Genomic DNA, 21,762 nt, shown 5'->3' with positions numbered 1-21,762 from the left:
ATTTTTCATTTGAAATTCAATCCAGCTTAATTCTTAAGGCATTAAACAAAGTTTTAAAAAGGATTTTCAATACTACAATATTACTTAAAAACATTTAATCACCAGCCAAAGTAACGTCAGATTTTGAAGGTGAGTGGAGGCTATGTGCGCTCTTCTCCCTAGAAAGGACGAACTACCCTCCTTCTGGAACAGAAATAGTCATTATGATTAAATGTATACAAAATATAGTATTTTAGTTGTAAAAAAATAAGCTTTTAAAAATTTTATCTAATAATTTATTTATTATTCTGAATTTTAGTTTTTAAAAGCGTTAATTATTATAATTATCATTTCAAATTTAATAATAATTTCCAGCTTAATTCTTAAGGTAAAATAATCAACGTTTAAATTAATTTTTAATACTAATTAAAAATTTTATTTTATTAATTATAAAATTGAATCAGTAGAACATTTGTTTGAAAAATAATATCATATTAATTGTGAATATTTGACGGTTCTGAATGGTTTATTAAATTAATAACTATAAAATGATTCAAGATAACTAAAAGCGCGTTAAAATTTAACTCCAGCAATGCAAAATATCGCTCAAAATATATTTCTTAAAATTAATTGTACAGGATGAATGTAAAAAAAATAATTGATCTTGAAAGTTATAGCAAAATTCTTGCTGCGGTGGTGCTGTTTAGTCCAGCAATATCTTTGTTTCAAAGACATTGTTTTAAACAATTCAATGTAAACAATGTGGAAAAATAAACAAGAATAATAATTTTGCAGAGCAATTTGAAGATGCATTAAGAAAAAGCTAAAATTCAATTCCAAATTAAATGAAAAGCTATAAATTTCAGTTTTCGTTATTTCTATATACTTATAAAAACGAGGCATGCACTTTTAGCAACGGTTTTCCCTCCAAATAAATTATCCGCAACTTTTCGAGACCTTTTGCTCGCAACTTTGCTTCTCCATCTGGCCGTCGCATATAATTCCGATCATAAACCAAGCGCGTAATTCCCACGGCAAATTTGCTGCTACATATATTATATTATGTATTATTTTACGAGAAAACAACCCTTGCGGTCCCCTTTATGTTCCGAGACGCATTAAATCGATGCCCAAGAAGCAGAGGGACATAAATAAAATGCGTTATGCGAGCCCGTATCGACTTTCGGTTAGGCAGCCCGCGCAGCACTTGCGTCTAAGCGGTTGCATAATCGATCGCATTATGCTTCGGTCGCGCGGCGAAAACAATATATACGTGACGAAATCAAACGGAATTTTTCCCTGGTGCGTGCAAAGGGACTATCAGTTTTGTGAGGTACACAAAATTCTAATTACAGCATTTTACTTTTACCAAAGGCGATAAATTTTAAATGAATATAATATACAAAAAGTAGATAAAGTTATGCACCTATTTAGGAAAATTGTGCAGAGCCGAGCCATAAATTTGAAAGTTGTGACGCGTAATTGCACGAGAATTATCATAAAAAGCGGACACAATGCGGCATTTATTCACGCCCCCGAACTTGCCATGCACAAAGATGAGGAAAGAGTTAAAGGCGCGAGCTATCAAGAGTGGTTAACAGGAAGCCTGGAGAGGAGGCAGGAGGCGTGGCTGAGCATGGAATATAATGAAAATCATAAACTTCCGGTCTTGAGCGTATAATATATTGCACTCCGCCTACATAGAGAAGAAAAATACCGCGACTCAACCACCTGCTGAGCACATAAAACAAAAATAATAACCAACGAGCTGATATTATAATGCGATATAATTGCTCTACGAATATAATGCTTTTGGGCTGAAAATTTTCCTCCTCGCGCTTATCTCTGGACATGTTCTCTGCGCCGCGCACACACGAAAAAGTATAATTATTTCGGCATAAATTTCTCGAGTGCCGAATTAAGCCAGGAATTTATTTCTCTCGCTGATATGCAATTAGATTAAAGCGCAAAAAGTGCTGCGCGGAGGCAGAAGGCGGCGCAGATAAAAGAATTTAATAATTCGCGTGCATTAATTATTCGCTCCCGGAACATATTTTCCAGCAGCAAAGGCATGAAAGGAGGAAGGACTCTCTACGGCTGGTGCAAATTTTTATCTGCGAGCAATTTCGCTGTGAAAAATGCTCATGAAATTAATTGCTTGCACATTTTCAGCTTGAATTATGAATTTTTGTCTGCAAAAGGCTGCTCATTTATATTATTTTTGTGCTTTCATGTTATCATTTTACATTTTGAATTTCAGAATGTCTCGGCCACAAGTAGAACTCTTTGCATCTTGTAATAATTGTAAGTTGTAGTTATTGGTATACAAAAATATTATTCTTTCATAAAAAATTATAGTAATTAAGTGCTTTATTTGTGATAAAATATATAGTTTCTTTTTAAATTTTTATATCTACTAGAAATAAACTAACAGTTAATAAGATTTGTTTTAATGTACATTTAATAACAATTTAATTATATCAATAATTTTCTTAATTTAATCTTTTTTATATATTTTAATTTAAACCATCATAGTATTCAAAACATTAATTCAATAATATTTGATGCACAACTCCAATATTTTCTGGGAAAATAATAAATATTATCCATAAAAATAAATAATAATTTTAAGTGTGTAACAACTCTACAGTTTATTTAGGATGGCAGCATTGATGAGCAATGAGCATTACGGCTAATTATAATTTTATCTCTAATTAATGATATTATAAATAAAATTGATATATAACTAAAACTAATGAATAAAATTGTGCTGTATCATCTCAAACGCAAGAGGTTATTTATTTATTTATTTTTTAATTCGCTTCATTTTTCTTAATTAATCAAGTTTTAACTGTTTTAATATTCCCCCTTCTCCCTTTATTAAGTATGCGTATGTTTTCCTATGATTATGACGCTCATAATTATATTAATAACGATCAAGAGAGACAAAGTCTCGCGCAGAAAATGCATGGCCATCAATATCCGTTCCGGTCTGGTGTCATGTGAATTTTTTCTTAACTTTTAAGTGAAAACTTTGTTACTTAAATTATAGCTTAACTGAGTAGTTGTAAAACATTAAAAAATGAAAACAATTTAACGATTTTAGAAAGCATTGTTTTTTTCCCAGACAAAAATATTTTCTAACAAACAATTTTGCATAAAAATTAAGTCATTTAATATGGAATGTTGTTTTTTTTTTATTGGGCTGTTAATTTGGACGCACGAAATTCCTACCAATTCCTGCATTGAAAGGGTCAAACGATGAGTGTAAAATTTGCATCAACAGACAGAGTGATGAGTGCAGTTTACCATTGTTTTGTATTTGTGTCCTGGTCGTGTCACCCGCCATCATCGTGGGTACACATTATACAGGCGCGAAAGGCGTGCGCAATTTGCCAATTATCGTTCAGAGTGAGTGTCGACATCTTATTCATGAAATTCCGCCGCCATAAAACGTACGAGCGAGTTGCGCGGCGCCGTGTCAAAAGGTTATAATCCGAGTTAATGGATCGTAAAATCATGAATGCCGCCTCATTTCTTATCATCTCTCTCGCACTAGTACCTGCGCGCCTAACTCACGCGCGGCGCACAATCTCAGCGGCCGACCACTCGCGCATAAATCGTAATTAACGCGGCGATTAAGTGCAGCACGGAGTTTGTGCAACTGCAAGGGGTGGACAATAAAATGACCGGGACGCGCGGCAAAGGGTTTATCGCGCCGGAATGCTCGTAAATAAATCGTTAAAAGCAGACAGTGCGGCCGCACCGCGCGTATAATGCATCTCGTTGTGAGAGCCCAGTGGGCGCAGCTGTAAATTCGTTTTGCTGACTAGTCATGGCTTGTGCAACACTTGATAATCAGAATGCTTTCAGATATTATGTTCTGATATTATTTTTCTTCATTCTCTTCAAATGATCAATAAAATAAAGCTGCGAATCGCCTGGGGATGGTAATTAGTAATTATATCTTCTCTTTTTTATGCCATTTAATAAGAAGATTAATATACAAAGAAATTTTGAGTATTTGAAAGGAATTTAAATAAATTTCAAATGCAAAAAATCTACAACATGGAGGAATTAAAAGGGAGACCCGCATTGCTCATAATTTCAGTTGTCCTAAATGTTCAAAAACTCATTTGTCCTAAAAAATTTCATCCTAAAATTCATTTGTCCTAAATCTTGTAAGATGGCACCTGGATGCAAATTTTCGGTCTTCCTTTTAATATAAGATTTCAGTGTAGCCTGATTAATAAAGAGCGTTGAAAGATGAAAGTAATCAACTTTTAATTTATTTCTCATATTCAGCAAAAATGTTTTGAAGTGGAAAATGAAAGTTTTTGAATGTTGAAACATCTAAAAAAAAAAATGTAAGATCACATTTTATTCCTATATTTCAATCGTACATAGAAGTTCTTTGAAAATAATTACATTTTTTGTTAAATTGATAAAAAGAGCTATTCAATAATATATTTTCATTGGTTTAGCCAACAAATGATTGTTCACAAAGATAAAATAAAAAATTATGAATAGAAACATTAATTTTAAATCCCAAGGATTTTAATTTTATTCAAGTTTAATTATTCTAATTTTTTTCATTTTTATGAATCAGAAATTTATTGGCATTTTCTCCCTGTTAACGAACATTTCAATTTATCTCTCCTTTTTGCCTTTCTTTGCAGAGCATAGATTGAATTTTTCCAGCAATAAACCCTTAAGATTTTCAAATTTTTAGGACACTTATTTTTAGGAAACTTGAAATTTAGGACAAATGAAATGAAAAATTTAGGACAATTTATTTTAGGACCTTTGATTTTAGGACAAATGACGAATTCAGTTTTAGGACAAATGATTTTAGGACAAATAACGGCGACTCAATTAAAACTAAAACATGCAAATTTTTGCTAAATTCAGTTCACGAGACCTAAGGATGAGTAAATTATAAAATGATCAACTATAATACATTTTTTTTTTCTTGAAAAGTACTAATGAAGCCCAGATGTGCCTGGTTTTAGATGCAAATGAAAGCACCCAAAATTGGGTTGAGCAATAATCTGCTATTTTTTTTACCTATATTTGAGTAAGTATCAATTTCACTTAGTATTTTATTATTTTCATTTCACATCACAAATTAAAAAAAATATATATATAACTGGAATCACCTGTTTGCTAAAAAAAAAAATGCGCTATTTAATCAATTTTCCAACAAAAAGCCTAATTTGAGTAAAATTATCACCTATTTTTTCCCACTCCTATATCTGAAAATTTTAAATCCAAAAATACACAAGGCACTCATTTATTTTTTAGATTTTCCTGAAGTTTTTGATTTTCAAGTTACAACAAAATATATGAATTATCCAAACTATAGATACGTGGACTATGATCATTAATCAAAAATAATTTTAATAATGGAAATGAAGAGATTGGGCTTTTCCTTGTTGCAAATGTTGTTTTTATTAAAAAACGAAACGGCTTTTGTTTTTTAATAAAAACAATTTTCGCAGCGAGGAAAAGCCCGATCTCTTCATTTCCATGATCATCCCTTCGAGTGTCAATTTCTTCAAACAAGTTTTGATTATTTATTATTTTAATCATGGCTTCGTTTTTTTCTCATGACACAAGTGATCAATTTTCAAGATGCGTCTCAATGTGGAGAAATATCTGCCTGTTTCTGCCGATATAAAAACAAATGTGAATGTTTATTGATTTAGGTCAAAAATAAATATAACATTCCTGGAACGACAATTCTGTTTTTTTACAAACATTTATGTTGGATATTTTTTTCTAAAAATAAAACTAATCCCTGACTAAATCCATTTAATCTCTTTGGTTTTCTTTGCTGAAATTTCCAACGTTTCTCCGTTCCAGAAATAGCCAAGGCTCCGCCATATAACAATATACAAACTGCGCCGTACAAATATGATCCCCTCATCTCAACTTTGCCAGGCAAACACATTCCACTCTGCTTGCCATTCTCTCTGCTCTTTTCCAACTCTCGGGCTGCGAGTTAAAAAATTCATGAAATATAATTGCCGTGCTTTGTTTTATTGAAAAGAATTTTCCCTCTGCATATTAAATTCTGCCATTCTCGTCAGCCATAGCAGTCGTCGATTCCGCGTGCAGCAAAACTTTTTATTGAAGTTCTCTTCTCCTCGCACAAAAAGAGCGACTGGGAGGACCGGGGGAGGCGAAAGAGGAAATTTATATAAAGAGAGAGAAGAGTGGCAGCAGGGCCGAACACGGCGGCTCCATTTTTAGACAATATAAGTTTTTCATGATGGCTGGATAATATTTGAATATGCAGCACCGGTATGTATTCGAATGAGCGAACATTCTTTTTTTCTCCGTTTCATTTCATTATATTCGCCGCGGCGCCGCCGTTCAACTATATGAAAAGACACGGCGGGAAAGAGAAACGGCCGGGACTGCAGGGCGAACGAGTGTTGCTTAATTGAGCACACTTCACAACTTGGAGAAATAACAGAGCACCCGATGAAATGAAGCAGCAGCCGCTCTAAACTTTGCCAGCGTGCAAACTTGGCCGGAATTATGTGAACTGAAATGGAATAAAAAGTTTGCACATTTCGCCCCCACTCGTGCCAACTCCTCCTTCCTTTTTTCGCGGCAAATCCCTAATAAAAAGGAATATTTTAATTCAATTTAACGCAGTCTGCTGTTCGCCATAATTGCGCGGACTTGCAAAAAGTGGAGCCAATCACAATAAAGTGCTGACTGAGGCAGCGAGACTTTCTGCAGACTCGCTCTATTGTAAAGCCTGTAGAGGTGTTTCTATTGCACTTAACCTATTTAAAAAAATTGCTTGACATGATTTATGCCTTTTATGATATTGAAATGATTAATTGAAAGATTTAATTACAGAGAGCAATTAATTTATATTTCAATGAAGCTGAATAGAAGGCTGAAAGGACCCTCGTCGAACTCCCAAAAACAAAACCATTGCCGTTGCACACTAGCCATTCAGGCTTAAATTTAGAGTAGTTTTCTCTTGAAAATGTCTGCTAATTGGAATTTAGGTTACCAATTAGAATATCAGTTATAAGGCTTCCCAGTTTTATTGTTATATTGATGTAAAAATTATCAAGTGTGTAAATAGCAAATCGTCAAACAAACCAATTCCCAACTAATTTGTTTGCTCAAATAAAAATATCAATTAAAGTGGTATATAGAAAAATTTGTTCACGCGTGTCAATTATTATAAGTTTGCAGAAACAGGTACAAACTTCTACTTTATCCAAGTTGTTGAATCTTTTAATTTATGGTATAAAAATTGCTTTGATTATCTTTTAGTGCTTCGCAAGCATCTAAAATAACCAATCAAATATTCAGGACGTTTAATAAAAGTGACGTAATAAATAAATTTTATTAACGCTCAGCAAAATCAAACGGTATTTTTCCTCGCGCAATCATTAGGCTAAAGAAAATAAGGTCCCAATTGGTAATTAGCTGAAACAGCGATGAAGTTGTCAAAGCAAATTCTAAACCGGCCAAACACATGCGCGCCCAAAGAGAGTGCTGGAAGTAATGCGAGTTTCATGTCAGCGCTCAATTTTCAACTCGACTTCGCTTACCAGACATGTCAATTTGACCAAAAAATATATAATAATGCGCATTAATGGAGCGCTGAATTGCGTGTATCGATGTTTCTCTCGCCAGTTGAGGTATAATTATATCAAGGCACACTAACTGATATAATGGAGAGCAAATATTTAACGACCGCGTGATTTTACGTGAACACAAATTCAGTTTCCAACATTGGAATAAAAACATGCTCCAATTTTTCTTGGTTCCTCTCCGAGAGAATGAAAAGGGGCAAAGAATAAAAGCTACAAGGAAGGGAGTTTTAATGCAATAACAATGGAATTACATTAACCGTGCTGGAGAAAATTAATAAACGCGCGATGATATAATAATAATAAAGTTCCACTTCTTCTGCAACGCCGCCTTGGAATTGAATTCCGCCGAGAGTGGAATGACAAAATTTTATTATTCGATTAAAATTTCATTTGCACATGACGTGGAAATAAAATTAATTCCGCCGCTCCACAGAGCCAGAGCAAATCCCCTCTTTCAAATTAAAGATACTGCGGTGCGACGTCGACTCCGCTTCAAAAGTGGAACGAGACACGCGGAGAAATAACACCAAAGCCGCAAAATTTAATGATGTGCACACGCTGCAAAACGTCAGGGAGAGAGAGCAACAATCTTGAAGTGGGTACAGGATTCAATTATAGCTCTCTCACTTAGTTATGCGAACTTAATTCTTAATAAACACTTTAACTTTATAATCTATCCATAATTTAGTAAAATTTTAAAATTTTCAACAGTACACTAGATTAAATTGAAAAAAAAACCTCGGCAAAAATGTAAAATTTGATACTCTGTAATCAAAAGCGTTCACACAAATTTTATTTTTATTAATTAATGACAGACCGATTGAATTGATAATGGAAAAAGATGGAATGAAAAATAGTTACCATAGTTATATTAAAAAAAAAAGATAAAAAATAAATAATCTGTGTGAGAAAGAAATTGCTTTTCACTTTTCACTAAAATTTTGAAACCATTTAAGATTATAAAATAATAGATATCCTTTTAATATTCCCAATTACACAACTATGCTGATTTTCTGATAAAATTAGGCAAATCCAATAACTCACGAATAGATTTATAACTAAAATATCTGCCAATTTAAACACAAGGAAAAACTGGCTCGATTTTGTTTGCCCCGGAAACAATGCCTAAATATGCCGACAGTGTGTCTCGTTCTCCTCTGCGGTGGCAGTTGTCTCGCTGTGGTTTTCTGTGAGTGATAAATTCAATTAGCGAAAGTGCACTAGGGAAAAACTTGCTTGGCGGCGGCTCCACGCTTGAGCATATTAAGGGGATTGTGTTGAAAAAGAAGACTTATCATACTGAAAGCCAAAAAGTACATAGCAGCAGAGAGGACACTCGGCACGCTGGAAATAATTTAGAGATCTTGCTTCTTTCGGGCCAACTTTTCCCTTTGCCGCCCGTCGGCCCTAGTTTTCCCGTTCCGCTCTCTTTTATGTGTTTTTTTTCTTTCTCTTTTTCTATCTCTGCGACTGGCAAAGACAGACCCTTCTCACTCTGAGCGGCCGAATAGCATCCAAAAAGTTTAACTGAATTAAATGCGTTGTCACCTTTTGGGGGGCGAACTGCTGGGCGTGGCACAGAAATAAAAAAAAGTTTCAGCCAACGTCCATGTTCAGACATTGTATTGTTGTGGAACATGGTGAACTTCCTGAACTTTTCATTAAGCAACGTATCCAATGGTTGTATGTTTAGGCCTACTTGCAATATTTCCTTGGGTCGATGGTCTTTCTTTTGCTTTGAAAAAGGCTATCAAACAAAACTTATTTCGAGTGGTTTTTGTTTAATTTGGCTTAGTTGATTATTTATCCAAAAATTAAAAAAATTATTTGAGCCTTCATATTATTTATGAAAATAAAATTATTTTAATTAAATATAGAAACGTAAAATTGGTCTTTAGTTGGTTTATTTCTGATTTAATTTAATTTATTAGTAGAGTAAATTTTAAAGTTACAACTAAAATAAGTTATACCTCTTGCTTGATTTCTACAAGAACTAAATACTTAAGAGACATATTTTGGAAATAGGGAGAAAATAATACCAAATTGTCGAAACAGAAAATAGTCTAAAATAGTTTTCTAAATTATTTTGGCTTGCATCAAATAAAAAATAATATTTTTTTATGGATTAATAAAAATTATTAAATGTAAATAATTATATTCATTTAATCTTACATTTAACTAAGAATATTTTTTTTTAAAATAATAATTTCGATTACACAACTCCAACATATTAAGAGGTATTAACAAATTGGTGGTGCCCAGAGATAGATTATCAGTGGTTTCCTGAAACAATCGGCCCGGCAGCTCGTCGTTTATTTACGAGGGTGGCGAATTGGGCTTGAATTAATTCTCCCAATTAATTTGAGCGCGGGCCGTTAGTATCAGGAGTCGAGAGGCCCTGTTGCAATTGGTGGCAGCAGCATTAACTAAATTGAAGCAATTAAGAAATGGGAGCACGTTCGGTTGAAGGATGTATGCAACTGGCACGGCACTTGTAACGCGCCGGTTGCCTAAACGTCGACCGTGCAGGCGCTCTCCGCCAGGGGAGAAACGGCAGAGCAGGATTCGCATACATAAGAAGAAGAAGAAAAGTGCTCGGTGGGCGAGAAATTGCCACACTCGCAAACCGGCATGCATAAATATTCATTTATTGTAATCCGTGCCGGTGCAGAAAATAATTAAAGACCTCGGCGGGCGCGCCTAATAAAGTAATGAAAAAGCCGCCTGGAACCGCGCGGCGGGCGAATGCATATTATGTTTTATTAAATTATATTCCGTCGGGGTTGCTAAGAAGCAAAGGTACACAATTCAATTTTAATTTCTCGGTCGGCGTTCGCAGGCTGCCGCGTCGGCACCAGCAGCCGCCTCTGAATCAATAATTTAAATGTTAACTTTTGCCGCGCGCGTGCAGTTTCTCTCTTTCGCTCTTTGCTCACCGCGCGTCTCAGGCCGTTTCCTCTCTGGAGAGACGTCAAAATTTCAAACCCCTCACACTCTCACATCAACTATGGCAACTTAAAAGGAATGTTTGTGCGATAAAAAACTCTTTTGAAGTTAATTTTTTTCTATTATTTTATAAAACATTTTTTTATCAGTATTCGTTCTTCCTATTAACAGTTTCAAATCTAATAAATAGTTTTGCTTAAAAAAAGGCTGAACCAATCATGAAGAATATGAACTAAAATTTCAATATTTAAATAGTTCAAAAACAAGAATGTAGTTTTAAGAAAATTAAATAATCCAGACTTTCAAATTTTCAAGATATGAGTGAATTGAGAAAATTTAGTGCAAAAACATTCCCTCACTTTGTAGCTGCAGAGGCTGCGGCGCCCCTTTTTTCCGACATATATAAGAACTTATTTCAGGGAAAATCTCAACGTCAACACTTTCTTTTCACTGACATTCACACTGCAAAAGTTTTCAATTTCCCTTCCGTCCTCACTTCTCGCTCCTTCCTGGCGTGTCAATTTTTGATGAATTACGAAAGCATGCATGAATTAACACCGTCGCCGCGAAAGGAAGAAAGAGAGAACTTGAAATTTCGGCTGCTTCGTTAGCGGTGGCGCTCACGGTTGCGATCTCATTATTATTTCATTACTCATCACCATTGAACGCGCGTCGCTATTCATGCCGCGTATGAATAGAAACAAATAGCAGCGCGCGGGCCTCCAACTTGTCAAAACACGCGCCGTGTGGTGCTATCAAATATTTGCTCAGTCCTCGCCTGACGCGTTCTCCGTACGGATCTACCTGCTGCAAATTAATTAAAGTCACCCCAACGCTGCAAGATGAGGAGAATTTCACGCTCGCCTTCACGCACGTTGCAAATTATATTTGCCAATTGGTGCAAACTTTCACCTTCGCCGTCTGCCAGGTCTCCTAGCTACTTGCCCGCGGGCTGTCTGCTCGCAGAACCCGCCTAGTGTGAATTTGGACGAGTTGAGAGAGCGTGCAGGGGTTAGGTATAGGGACTGCCATTGTGAACTTCCAACTAGTTTTCAGACAAACTTATTGTTGGATTGGGGTAAACTTTGATTCACTGTGACAGCGATCTAAATGAAATTGGCTTCAAAAGTAAAATATGTGATTTTAAATAAAAAAAAGTATCTTAAAACAAGCTTTGATTATGTTCTGCTATGTTTGATTTGCTACAAAACAAATCTGTTTTCCCGATGATACTATGTTCACACCAGGAAAATATACATAATGAATAGCCTAATAATTGTTAACAAAGGGTTTTTTGTTGGTACGAATTTTTTTTTTTTTTATTTTTATTAAAAATATCATACTAAAAATCGAGGAAATAAATGATTTCAGACTTTTGAATTGAACTGATGCAGGGTTTACTTTTTGAATCAATCTCAAGTAGGAAATTTATATCAATCTTTGTCAGCATTTTTTAACTGTATTAAAGAAATGCTGGAAATCAAGTTTTGCCTCTATAAAGCTGGTATAATTATGTGACTACTTCATTTTCCAAGAATTCCACGCACCACTTCCTTCAAACGTCAAACACATTTGAGCGCAAATTTCCGCTGCACATCAACTGCAACCCTCACTAATTGACAGAGTAATTGCTTTTATTGATTGGACTGTGAATTCATTCCCAAGCGTATTTATTCGCTTCAACAATTCCAGAAACCAAATGAGATGCACACGTGCTGCACGAAATGAATCGCTCCTTGTTATATTATATAACCGTATTGAAATTCCCAGATTGCAATTCCCGGCTTCTCTTTTGATAAAAAGAACGAACGAGTTGGGAGCGGAGAAAGAAGCGAGCCATTTCTTTCAGCAGTTGCCGGCGCTTTCATTAAATTTGCTTCTTAATCAAGCGGTATTCAGTCGGTGCGAAGCAGCTCCGGCACCACTCCTCTGATAATGAATTCGAAATTTAATCAATATCCGGGGCACATTCATTACGATATTGAATACAAGAGAGCAAACATGAGCCTTGAGAGAGTGGAGAGGTGCCTTTCCTTCCTCATAGCGGGTACGTGCCGCGTTTGTTAATATTAACGTGCGTAGCTTTATACGTGGGCAAATTATTAATCAAGTTCAAATTACGCCAAACTTATGCATACGTTTCACTCTATTAGTGCGGTGTCGAGCTAGGATAATTATTATTATTGCAGGAGAAACCTCAACCGAGAGAGAGAGAGAGAGGAAGACGATGGCACCTTGACAACTGAAATGGGGGCTGCAAAAATTATGAGGGCTGCTGCGCGAAATCGAGTTTATCAGAGACAAGTTGTGACACTTGTGCCGAGCCAAGTGACACATTTTGCCTCTACTATTCCCTAGTTTGTGGTACAAAACTGTTACACAATCTCCTCCGGTCTGTCTAACTCTGTTTCTATTAAATTAAAATTTAATAAAAATAGTTCAAATTTGCCGAATTCGCATCATTATGCATATCAGAGTTCATAAATTTGATGTGAAATGAAAATGTGTGTCATTTTATGCTTGATTAACTAAAAATAAATAAGAATTAATTACAATCGGATACAATACAAACAGCAACGTGATTAAATATTATTATATGCAATGTACCAACCTCGTTAAAAAGTATTATTAAAATTTTCACAGAATAGTCACCCTTTTTTTTAATTAAATTAAATTTAAACATTGACGCACAAAATTAATATAAAAGTTTTAGATTGATAATTATTCCAGCCGAAATCGTCACTTCCGCCAAGGAAAGTTTGTAGCGAGTTCTTTAGCTGTTTTTCTCTCCAAAGGCTGTGCCATTAGAAAGGAAGAATAATAGCCCGAGAAAGTGCACACGAGAGGCTCGGACTGGTGGCGCGCGGCTGAGCGACAAGGCGAAAGGATCAGTGTGTCACTCAATCGTTTGCAAGCAAGATAAATGACGCTGACCAAGATAAGAAGAAACTCCCTGGCGCACTGATTGTGTCTGCCTATACGCCGCGTGAGAGAGGAAAAAGAAGGACGCGAATTCGAGTGACATTGAACACGAATCTAACCTTCGCGACGCGCAAAAAGCAATTTGCGAGCAAAAAAGTGATACGAGCACGTAACTTAAAGATCCACTCCGATCATTTGTTTTGCTCTTTATTCTGAAAGATTGATAAATTTTGAGTATATCTTGTGTCAACACTATTAAAAAATTCCAAACCGTTGCGTCTCAATCAAAAGAAAACCTAAATACGAGTGATTCGCGCGAAAAACGTGAGAATTGAGTTTCCAATCAGATCCATCAGTTTGATCCAAAAACTACAGAATTTGGTCACATTGGCGCTGCGATCGCTGATTTTGCCAAGTTTTCTGCAGCGCCGTGGGGCTTTAGTGGTAAAATCAGCGATCACAGCGCCAATGTGACCAGATTCTGTAGTTTTAGGAACAAACTGATGGATCTGATTGGCTACTCAATTCTCACACGTTTTTCACGCGAATCACTCGTATTTAGGTTTTCTTTAGATTGAGACGCAACGGTTCGGAATTTTCAAATAGTTTTTTCACAAGATACTCGAAATTTAGCAATCTTTCATAATAAAGAGCAATACAAATGACCAGAGAGGATCTTGAAAAGTTACGTTTTGTTGATTTGTTCAGACGGTGGAAGGGGAAGTTGATGAATATAAATATTCTCTCTAAGTTTTAAATTAAAATGGGAAAGTCTGTAAAGCTTTCAGTATTTTGTTTAAATGTTAAGTTTTTGTAAGCAGCACAATTTTTGGATCAATAAAATGTTTAATGTATGTTTGTTTTCTAATTTTTTAATTAAAATAGTATAGTATAAGCTATAAATTTAATTTAATTAACTGTTTTAAGTAAATTATTTTCGTTTTAGAAGAATCGATCAAATTTAACGGCTTTAATTAATGTTTTGCTAAGTTTAATGAGCCCAAAATTTTCAGCCTTAAGCGGAAATCCAAATCAATATCTTCTGAATTATACACGTAGCTAGAGAGATTTCCTCATTGTCAGACCCTCTTGAATAGTTAAGAAAGCAGACAATAATTTCGGTATAGTATTTCCTCAAAGTTTGTTGCCAAAGGGCGTTTCTGCAGCACCCGCCTGAATTATTAGGCAACTGCGGAGGCGGTGAAGGAGCAAGAATGGAGAGGGAGGATGCGCGCGCGAAGGGTTAATTTAATGTTTTACTAACTCTGATTCCGAACTCGAGGAGTGCGCTCTTGAACTTATTACTAAGTAAGTTTTGTACGTACGTACCTTGTTACACAAGACGATGGACGGACGTCGTCTCTTTTGTCAAAGCGGCGAAGTTGGTTGCTTGTGTGCAAAAGTTTGGGGCCCAAACTTGTTGTGCGCGTCACTCTCGTCCAGTCTGCAGAAAGAAAGATGGTTTTAATTTGAGAAAGCTTGAAGAAGAAGGATTGTGACACGGGAAAAGGAAGGGGCAAATTTATATATGGAGTTAATTCCCTCGAATGGCGGGAGATTTAATTAAATTCGGATAAAGGATTATTTCGCTGGCGGCTTCAATTGGATGACAAATTTCCAATGAGACAGCTCACGGAATCAGCAGCTGGAGGGCCAAAGAAAAGTAGAAGCCCCGCCACCAACATGACAATCACATTTAAGATTAATCGATGAGCACAAATTCGTCTTGGAGAGAAAAGAGAGAGGCCAAAAAACGTCGTCACTGTGCCATTAGCTGACAGCAGGCTGGCAGGAAATTGCACGAGGAAAAAAGAGCAATACGCAAAGATCCGACCGAGTGAGAGAGAAAGAGAGTAAAGCCGCTCGGATTGGCAGAGAAATTGCCCAAGGAAGTTTCAGCCAGCTGAAAAAAGATTTTCGTTCGTAAAAAAAAGGGAAAATCGTCAAAGATTATATCAGGCTGGAGGGCACAGAACCGGCCATTAGACAGATTTCAATTTTCAGGAAAGATTATAGATTTGATTCTTAAGCAAGGAAAGTTTTTTACACTGAGATTGATGTTAAAAAATTTTTAAATTAGATTTTTAAAGGATTTTTTTTAATGATTACAGTGAATTGAATTAGTGAAATATTGCCCATTATTAATATCAAAATTTAATATTCATAATATATCAATTAACAATGATCTTATGGCATCTATATTGGAATAAATTTACTGAAATGTTTCCGTTTCCCATGAAATTTTTAAGTTGAGATACTTGTTAATAAAGTTGCCCTAAGCAACGGGTTTTTTTCTCTAAATTTTAATTTTAGACCTGACATGTTCTAAAGACTACTGTTAATATTCTTGTCTTACAGAACAACAATAAAATTGAATTGAATTGAAATTTTACTTCTAAAGTCAATTTCATTGAGGTTATTCTCGTGATATATTTGTTAAATTTAGTTGGGCCAATTTAAAACAAAAAAATCCATAATTCCTATGAAAAAATGTTAATTTTCATAAATTCAGATCTCATAATCGGTCATTCCATTTTTGTTTTAAAATCTCCTTGAAAATGACAACAAAATTATTGCAAAATTTTCATTAAGTTTTATAGGAGCCTTAAAAAAAATCTAAAATTTTATTCTTAGTTCAGGGACAGAATACTAATTTAGCTCAAAATTCCATTTTTCGTTTTATTCAGTTGCAACGTTCCGTGAACTGATTACCCTCTTGTTTGTTCCACTTCTTGTAAGTAACTGCTCACTCTGTTGCAAAATACCAAGATTGCTTAATGTCTAGATGCAATCTACTGGCACCAATCTATTTTTTTTCTCGCTGAAATTTCCAGTGCCACTTTGCTCTCTGTCCGTCACGAAAGGAGCAATTAGGCCAACTTCAAAGACAGTCTGGCAGGCAAAGTCGGGCCGGGTAATTGAGGCATTAGCGACATAGTTTGGCGTCCACAAAGCGACAGCGGAATCGACAGCAGCCGCACCACCTCTTTTTGCCTCGTTCACGTCTCTCGCGGTTTCGCCAAGATTCCGTCCGACCAACCGACTTGTTTCAAGGAAGGCGCAAAAAACCGTCCAAAGACGTCGGCGGCCGCATTCTTGTTGTCTGCGAGTTTGCGGCGCAGTTTGAATGGAAATACTTCTGGCCAAGTCGAGGAGAGAGAAAGAGAAAGAAGCGGCAGCCAACTAATGATCTTCATCGCGGCTCTAGACACTACTTTTCTCTCTTTCTCGCGATTAACTTCAGAAAGTTTTTTAATTACAAGTGCCGCTCAACAACTGCGGTAATAGTCTGACTGCTGAGCTTCTTAAAGTGTACAAAACAGTGAAAGAAATTTCAAGGATTTATTTGCTCCAAGACCTGTAACCATCAAACTTAAAAACTAATATTCTCCATTTTTTTTATGAAGAGATAAAAAGATTGGGAGCGGATTTTTGTCGTTTTGAAATTCACCAAATATAATTTGAGCTTGAAATTATTTTTACCCAAATATTATTTAATACTCTTAGTAATAATTAATTTTACACTAACAGTTTTTGTGTAGAATATGTGAAGACGCAGAAAAAGAGCATTGATTGAATTTCAGATTAACTTTAAAAATACTTTCTCGCTGCTTTGCAATATTTATTTTAAATTATAATTAGGTAGGAAAATATTGAAATAATTTAAATTTCATAATTAAAAAATTAATTGATTTAATAAAAATTTAAAAAAATATTAAATATTAATGTTATTTTAAATAATATAATTAAACCAATGAAAAATAAGTCACATTTTGTATTTATTATGAAGTTCTAATATAAATTAACATTTAAATTGGATTAATGTTCAATGTATAAACCGTAGCAAGAAAGCCAAAGCATCTCGTCTCGATCTATTCACGAAGCTCTGGCAGGCAGTCAGTCGCGGGTTTTTATCCAGCTGACTGCTCTGCCTAGCTCCTCTCTTTGTAGATGTAGGAAAAACGTGAGAGATGCAACTGCCGCGATTGAATCTCCTCCGCCTCAACGGCACGGTGGTGGTGTTGAATAACTCTGAACCCAGATCTTGAGCCCGTTTCCGATTTGTTCTGGGAAAATGGTTTCGCTCGAGTCTTCTCTGGCTGAAAAAGGAAGACAGACGCGGAAAGTGTGCCAGCAACGGGGTGCATTGCTTTCGATTTGAATTGCGCTTTTATCGACCTGCAGAGAAGGCGGTTTATTTCCATCTATGTTTTATAAGGCGGTGAGGTGCTTTTGTTGCGCAATCTAATAGCCATATACGGCTTGAAGAATTGCACTCTAATTTGTGTTGTTTGCTTTTTGTTGCGAGCCAGCGTACAGAAGCTACAATTCGATTTTTCTCTCAAGCTGCGGGAGGAAAGAAACTCGACTTAGAGTTATGAGAAGATTCTTACTTTGTGTTCAGATGTTCTTTGTTTTATTGCCTTTAGATTCTATATTGGGTTTTTTCAACTTATAAATAAAAACAATTTAACTCAACTTAAATGTATATAATGGGGATAATTTGATACATTTATTAATTTCATTATTTAAAAAAATTTCTTATGTATTGGAGAATATTTATTAAATTATCAAGTTGTTGTTCATCAGAAGAGAAGAGACCAAAAATTAAAAAAAATATAATTTAAATTGAATTAAACATTCAAATAAATCCAAGGATATATAAACTTTTTTTGTAATTTTTATTTGTGGCAAATCCTTCTATAGAATATTATTTAAACACAAAATAGACGATTTAGAAAGCAAAAGGGTAATATTTCCAATACGTCAGCTAAGTTTTCAACAAAAATGGCTCATTTTCCAATTTCAACTTTATTTCTGGATGAAGTCGACATTATTAGCCACCCCGAAAGTGCAGGACGCGCAAGAGAGGGTTGGCAAGACGAGTTATCTTCAATAACAAAATTCCACTCTCGCGCACTAGGGCAGATTTACATATTATCTAATGGGCCCGGCCCGTTGTGGGCGGAGCAGGAATTCGGCTCGAAATATTTTATCAGCGAGCGCCAGGCCGTAACATTATAACCCTTTGGCGAGTGGGTAGCAGTGGCAAATGCATGCGTAGCTCAAATCGGACATTCGCACACAGCAAAGCACACAACACACTCGGCCGTCTGGCTAAGAAGAATCCATTTAATTAAACGCTTCCGACGCCACAAGTATTTGCCACTTTGCAGCCCGAATCTCGCTTTATGGACCTTCAAGTCCCATAATGTGCACACGCACTGATTTCGCGGTTGAATCGCTCAGCATTCTTGTTGGATCAGATCAGTTTCGGGGTTTTGCCATGTTTTCTGGTACGAAAACCACTAAATTGAAAATTCGGACACTCTACAAATTTATATATATAAAAAAGCACTTCAATTCAATAGAATTTAATAACTAGTAATCAAAAAACTAATTTTTTGTTGTGCGGTATTTTATGTTTGTGTCTTTATTTTTGAAATTAATTATTGAATATCACCCAATATAATTTTGTAAGTTCTAACGTTAATCTTAGTGGCGCCTTTTCCCAACAATTCAATGCTTCTGGTCCAACAGTTTTTTATTTATATTTTTTAGAGTAAAATTTTTGTAACAATTAGGACAAATATGTATAGAACAACAAAATCAGAAAAACACGAATCATTGACTGATAACGCGAACTTATCAAAATGATGAATACTTCAACTGTTATCAATACAAATTAAAGACGTAATTTAGAAACTCCTATCAGCGTGATTGACGATTGTGTCAATTTTTATCACGCAAATTTGTCTTGATACGTGACTTTAAATATTCGTTGTAAGTGCTTCTCACCGTTAGTACTAGCGTGGGACGTCATGGGTATGATATTCAAACTTCTTCTCCTCACTGGAGCCTCTATTTTTTTAGGAGTGGTGAGATTTGCAATATCAAATAAAATCAAATAATTAACAAAAGCAATATTAGAATGGATATAAAGTAAACTTCTACCAATGCGCACCAGTCGGCTGGAACTCCCCAACTATCGACGTTTCAATTTTAGAACAAAATCTCCAAAAAATTGAAAATTTGGTCCAACCACTAAATGCAACCGTGAGTGGAAATCAACAATATTTATTTTAATGTTATATTTTAATATTTTATTGTAAAATATAGTCAGATGACTTCATGTATCTCTTTCCGGAATTTATGCTCTCCACGATAAGGGTGATTAACGATCGCGAGGGTGCAAAAATAGTCGCCCAAAGAGTACCGGAACCAAATCTAGGGCCAAGTCCATGTGTGGCAAACAGTCAAAACCCAGATGATTTGGTAATTATCATTTTAAGACTTTTTCTGCTGATTAGAATCACAATGGTGTATATTAAATTCTTTTGATCATAATCTTCATCATAGGCAGTGACCTAAAATTGAAATTTATAATTATACCATAATATTAAATGAAAATTGTGTGATTATGATCTTTTTTCTAATGTATGTTTTCCATTTTCTTCCCTTTTATATAAAAATCATGAACATTTTAAATTGAAAAACCAAAATCAAGATTTGTGTTGTCTTTAGGTTGTTCGGAGACTGTCCTGCTTGGCCAGAGTTAAATATGTGTTTGTGGCTGCCGGTCTTTTGGAAAAAGAACCATGCCAAGTCGGGATTAACGGTTGCAGAGCAGATGGTCTGAAAATTTACAGTACCACGGTTGTTTTTGATAAGGATGGATACCTTGTGGCAAAGTATTTCATTTGACCAAATTATTGTAGTTTTAAATAAAAATTAACCCTTCATAGGTACCGAAAGTATCACTTGATTGACGAACCTGCTCTGGACTCTGCAGATTCTATCACAACCTCCACTTTCAATGTAAATGCTGGGACTGTCTTAGGCATATTAACAGGGCATGATCTATTGTTTGCGGAACCAACATCTCACAGAATATCGGAAACTTTATAATTACCAGCGCTTGGAAAAATAGATACCCGTTCGATTTTTGTACGTTTCTGTTTGTGAATTACGAAATAATGTTGAATTTTGAAATATTTCAGCAATATCTACTCAAATGGGTTGGTACGTTAGGCACTCCACAAACAAGGCAGTTGCCGTCGCTAGTTACCTTGATCCAGAAATGGGCTACACTGGCAACGGATATTATCATGGCACTGGAAATTTTGGATTGCATTATCAATCTGTGCCAGGTTCTTGTTCGCCTTTGTTGCTCGCACCTGGACTACGTCATGAAGCAAATCAAGAATTTTCGGACGATGAAAAGGGACAAAGAGCCATTGTTGCTGAGGGCATTGACTTCAGCAATTACATTGCTGTGAATGTGCCACTTTATGATACCGTCAACAGAATAGGTGTTTGCTCAGGAACGGAATTTTGCTGTTCCTTGACTTACAAGGCTGAGAATGTAGTCCCAGATACGCATTTCCAGGTATTCAGTTAGTTAAAATTAGATTAAGTAGCAATTGCCACAGTAACATTAACATCAATTTCTTTGATATAACCAATTTTAAAGAAAATAAAAAATAAAGCAATTTTATGTGTGCATAAAAGTTTTTGTCTTTTGCACATATAAATTATGTTCTAGAGTTTGCAATAATTAATTACGAGATACTTGATAAAATAAATTATCAAGCATTTAAAAATTTAAAAGGCATACATTATATAAATAATGAAAAGTAATTAATTATTGTGATTGCAGCTAGTCGCCTTTGAAGGCAATCGCTATGCATCAGATGGAACTGTTTTATTCCCTGAGCAGACGTGTGGTTTGGTCGCGTGCTCAGGGTGGGACAGATCGACCTGCGGCGCTTCAAAGAATGAAACCCTTTACGCCAAGGAGGTGCGATTTTTGAACTTGACACTTGTAGGAAGCTTTTCGACCGACAGAGTTATAGTGAATACAATTGATGGTGCATATGATCATGAAAAGTGGTTTTATCCTCTCAGCGATCCTCGGCAAACAAATTTTCGCTTGACAACAAATGGAGACAGGTATGACACTAGTTTTATTTTGTCACATTAAAACTCAAAAATTGCTGTTCTCCAGATATGATGCTGAGATTTCGAATATACAGCCAATTTCCATTAAAATGTTCGGGCTCACTTCGACAGACTACAACGTTTAAATAATGAAGAGACAGTATTTATGTGAAGTAATTCACATTTACTAAAGGTTATCAATGAAATAATAATAAAATTTTAACAAAAAGGGAAAGGTTCAAAATATAGTGTATATTTGTTTCTTTTTAATCAATCTACTGCATTACTATTTCTACGCATTTAGATAAAAAAAAATTATCTCTTTTAATTAGGAAATTTTAAT

The 21,762-nt window shown here is 35.3% G+C and overlaps 2 protein-coding genes across 3 annotated transcripts in view; one reads left to right on the top strand and one right to left on the bottom strand.

The window, feature by feature from the left end:
* Positions 1–112: 112 nt before the first annotated feature.
* LOC132195431 (uncharacterized) overlaps positions 113–21,762 on the bottom strand; it is a 36,552-nt gene continuing 14,902 nt past the window's right edge. The window contains exons 5-6 of one of the 2 annotated variants that reach the window (XM_059617411.1): positions 14,808–14,922; positions 113–183 (exon numbers count right to left, since the gene is read on the bottom strand). In XM_059617411.1, coding sequence (XP_059473394.1) covers positions 14,908–14,922 — 15 coding nt within the window. In that variant the 3' untranslated portion in view covers positions 113–183; positions 14,808–14,907. Of the gene's footprint in view, positions 184–8,705; positions 8,798–14,807; positions 14,923–21,762 lie in introns of those variants that run through there. The other variant, XM_059617412.1, reaches the window with a different exon arrangement.
* LOC132195208 (uncharacterized) lies at positions 19,238–21,667 on the top strand. Its single transcript, XM_059617046.1, has 8 exons — positions 19,238–19,357; positions 19,410–19,535; positions 19,599–19,754; positions 20,004–20,170; positions 20,225–20,426; positions 20,480–20,868; positions 21,139–21,431; positions 21,487–21,667. Exons 6-8 carry the CDS (start codon positions 20,494–20,496, stop codon positions 21,563–21,565), a joined length of 747 nt encoding a protein of 248 aa, XP_059473029.1. The 5' UTR covers positions 19,238–19,357; positions 19,410–19,535; positions 19,599–19,754; positions 20,004–20,170; positions 20,225–20,426; positions 20,480–20,493; the 3' UTR covers positions 21,566–21,667.

The sequence above is a fragment of the Neocloeon triangulifer genome, unplaced genomic scaffold, assembly GCF_031216515.1.
Source record: "Neocloeon triangulifer isolate White Clay Creek 2 clone unplaced genomic scaffold, ASM3121651v1 ptg000009l, whole genome shotgun sequence".
Lineage (NCBI taxonomy): Eukaryota > Metazoa > Arthropoda > Insecta > Ephemeroptera > Baetidae > Neocloeon > Neocloeon triangulifer.
This window is presented reverse-complemented; position numbering and strand designations above follow the sequence as displayed.

What these genes read in the sequence shown, in the direction of transcription:
- LOC132195208 (XM_059617046.1), top strand. Translation starts at nt 20,494, where the DNA reads ATGGGTTGGTACGTTAGGCACTCCACAAACAAGGCAGTTGCCGTCGCT. An exon ending in TCCCAGATACGCATTTCCAG is followed by an intron (nt 20,869 to 21,138) that starts GTATTCAGTTAG and finishes TTGTGATTGCAG; the next exon opens with CTAGTCGCCTTTGAAGGCAA. An exon ending in TTGACAACAAATGGAGACAG is followed by an intron (nt 21,432 to 21,486) that starts GTATGACACTAG and finishes GCTGTTCTCCAG; the next exon opens with ATATGATGCTGAGATTTCGA.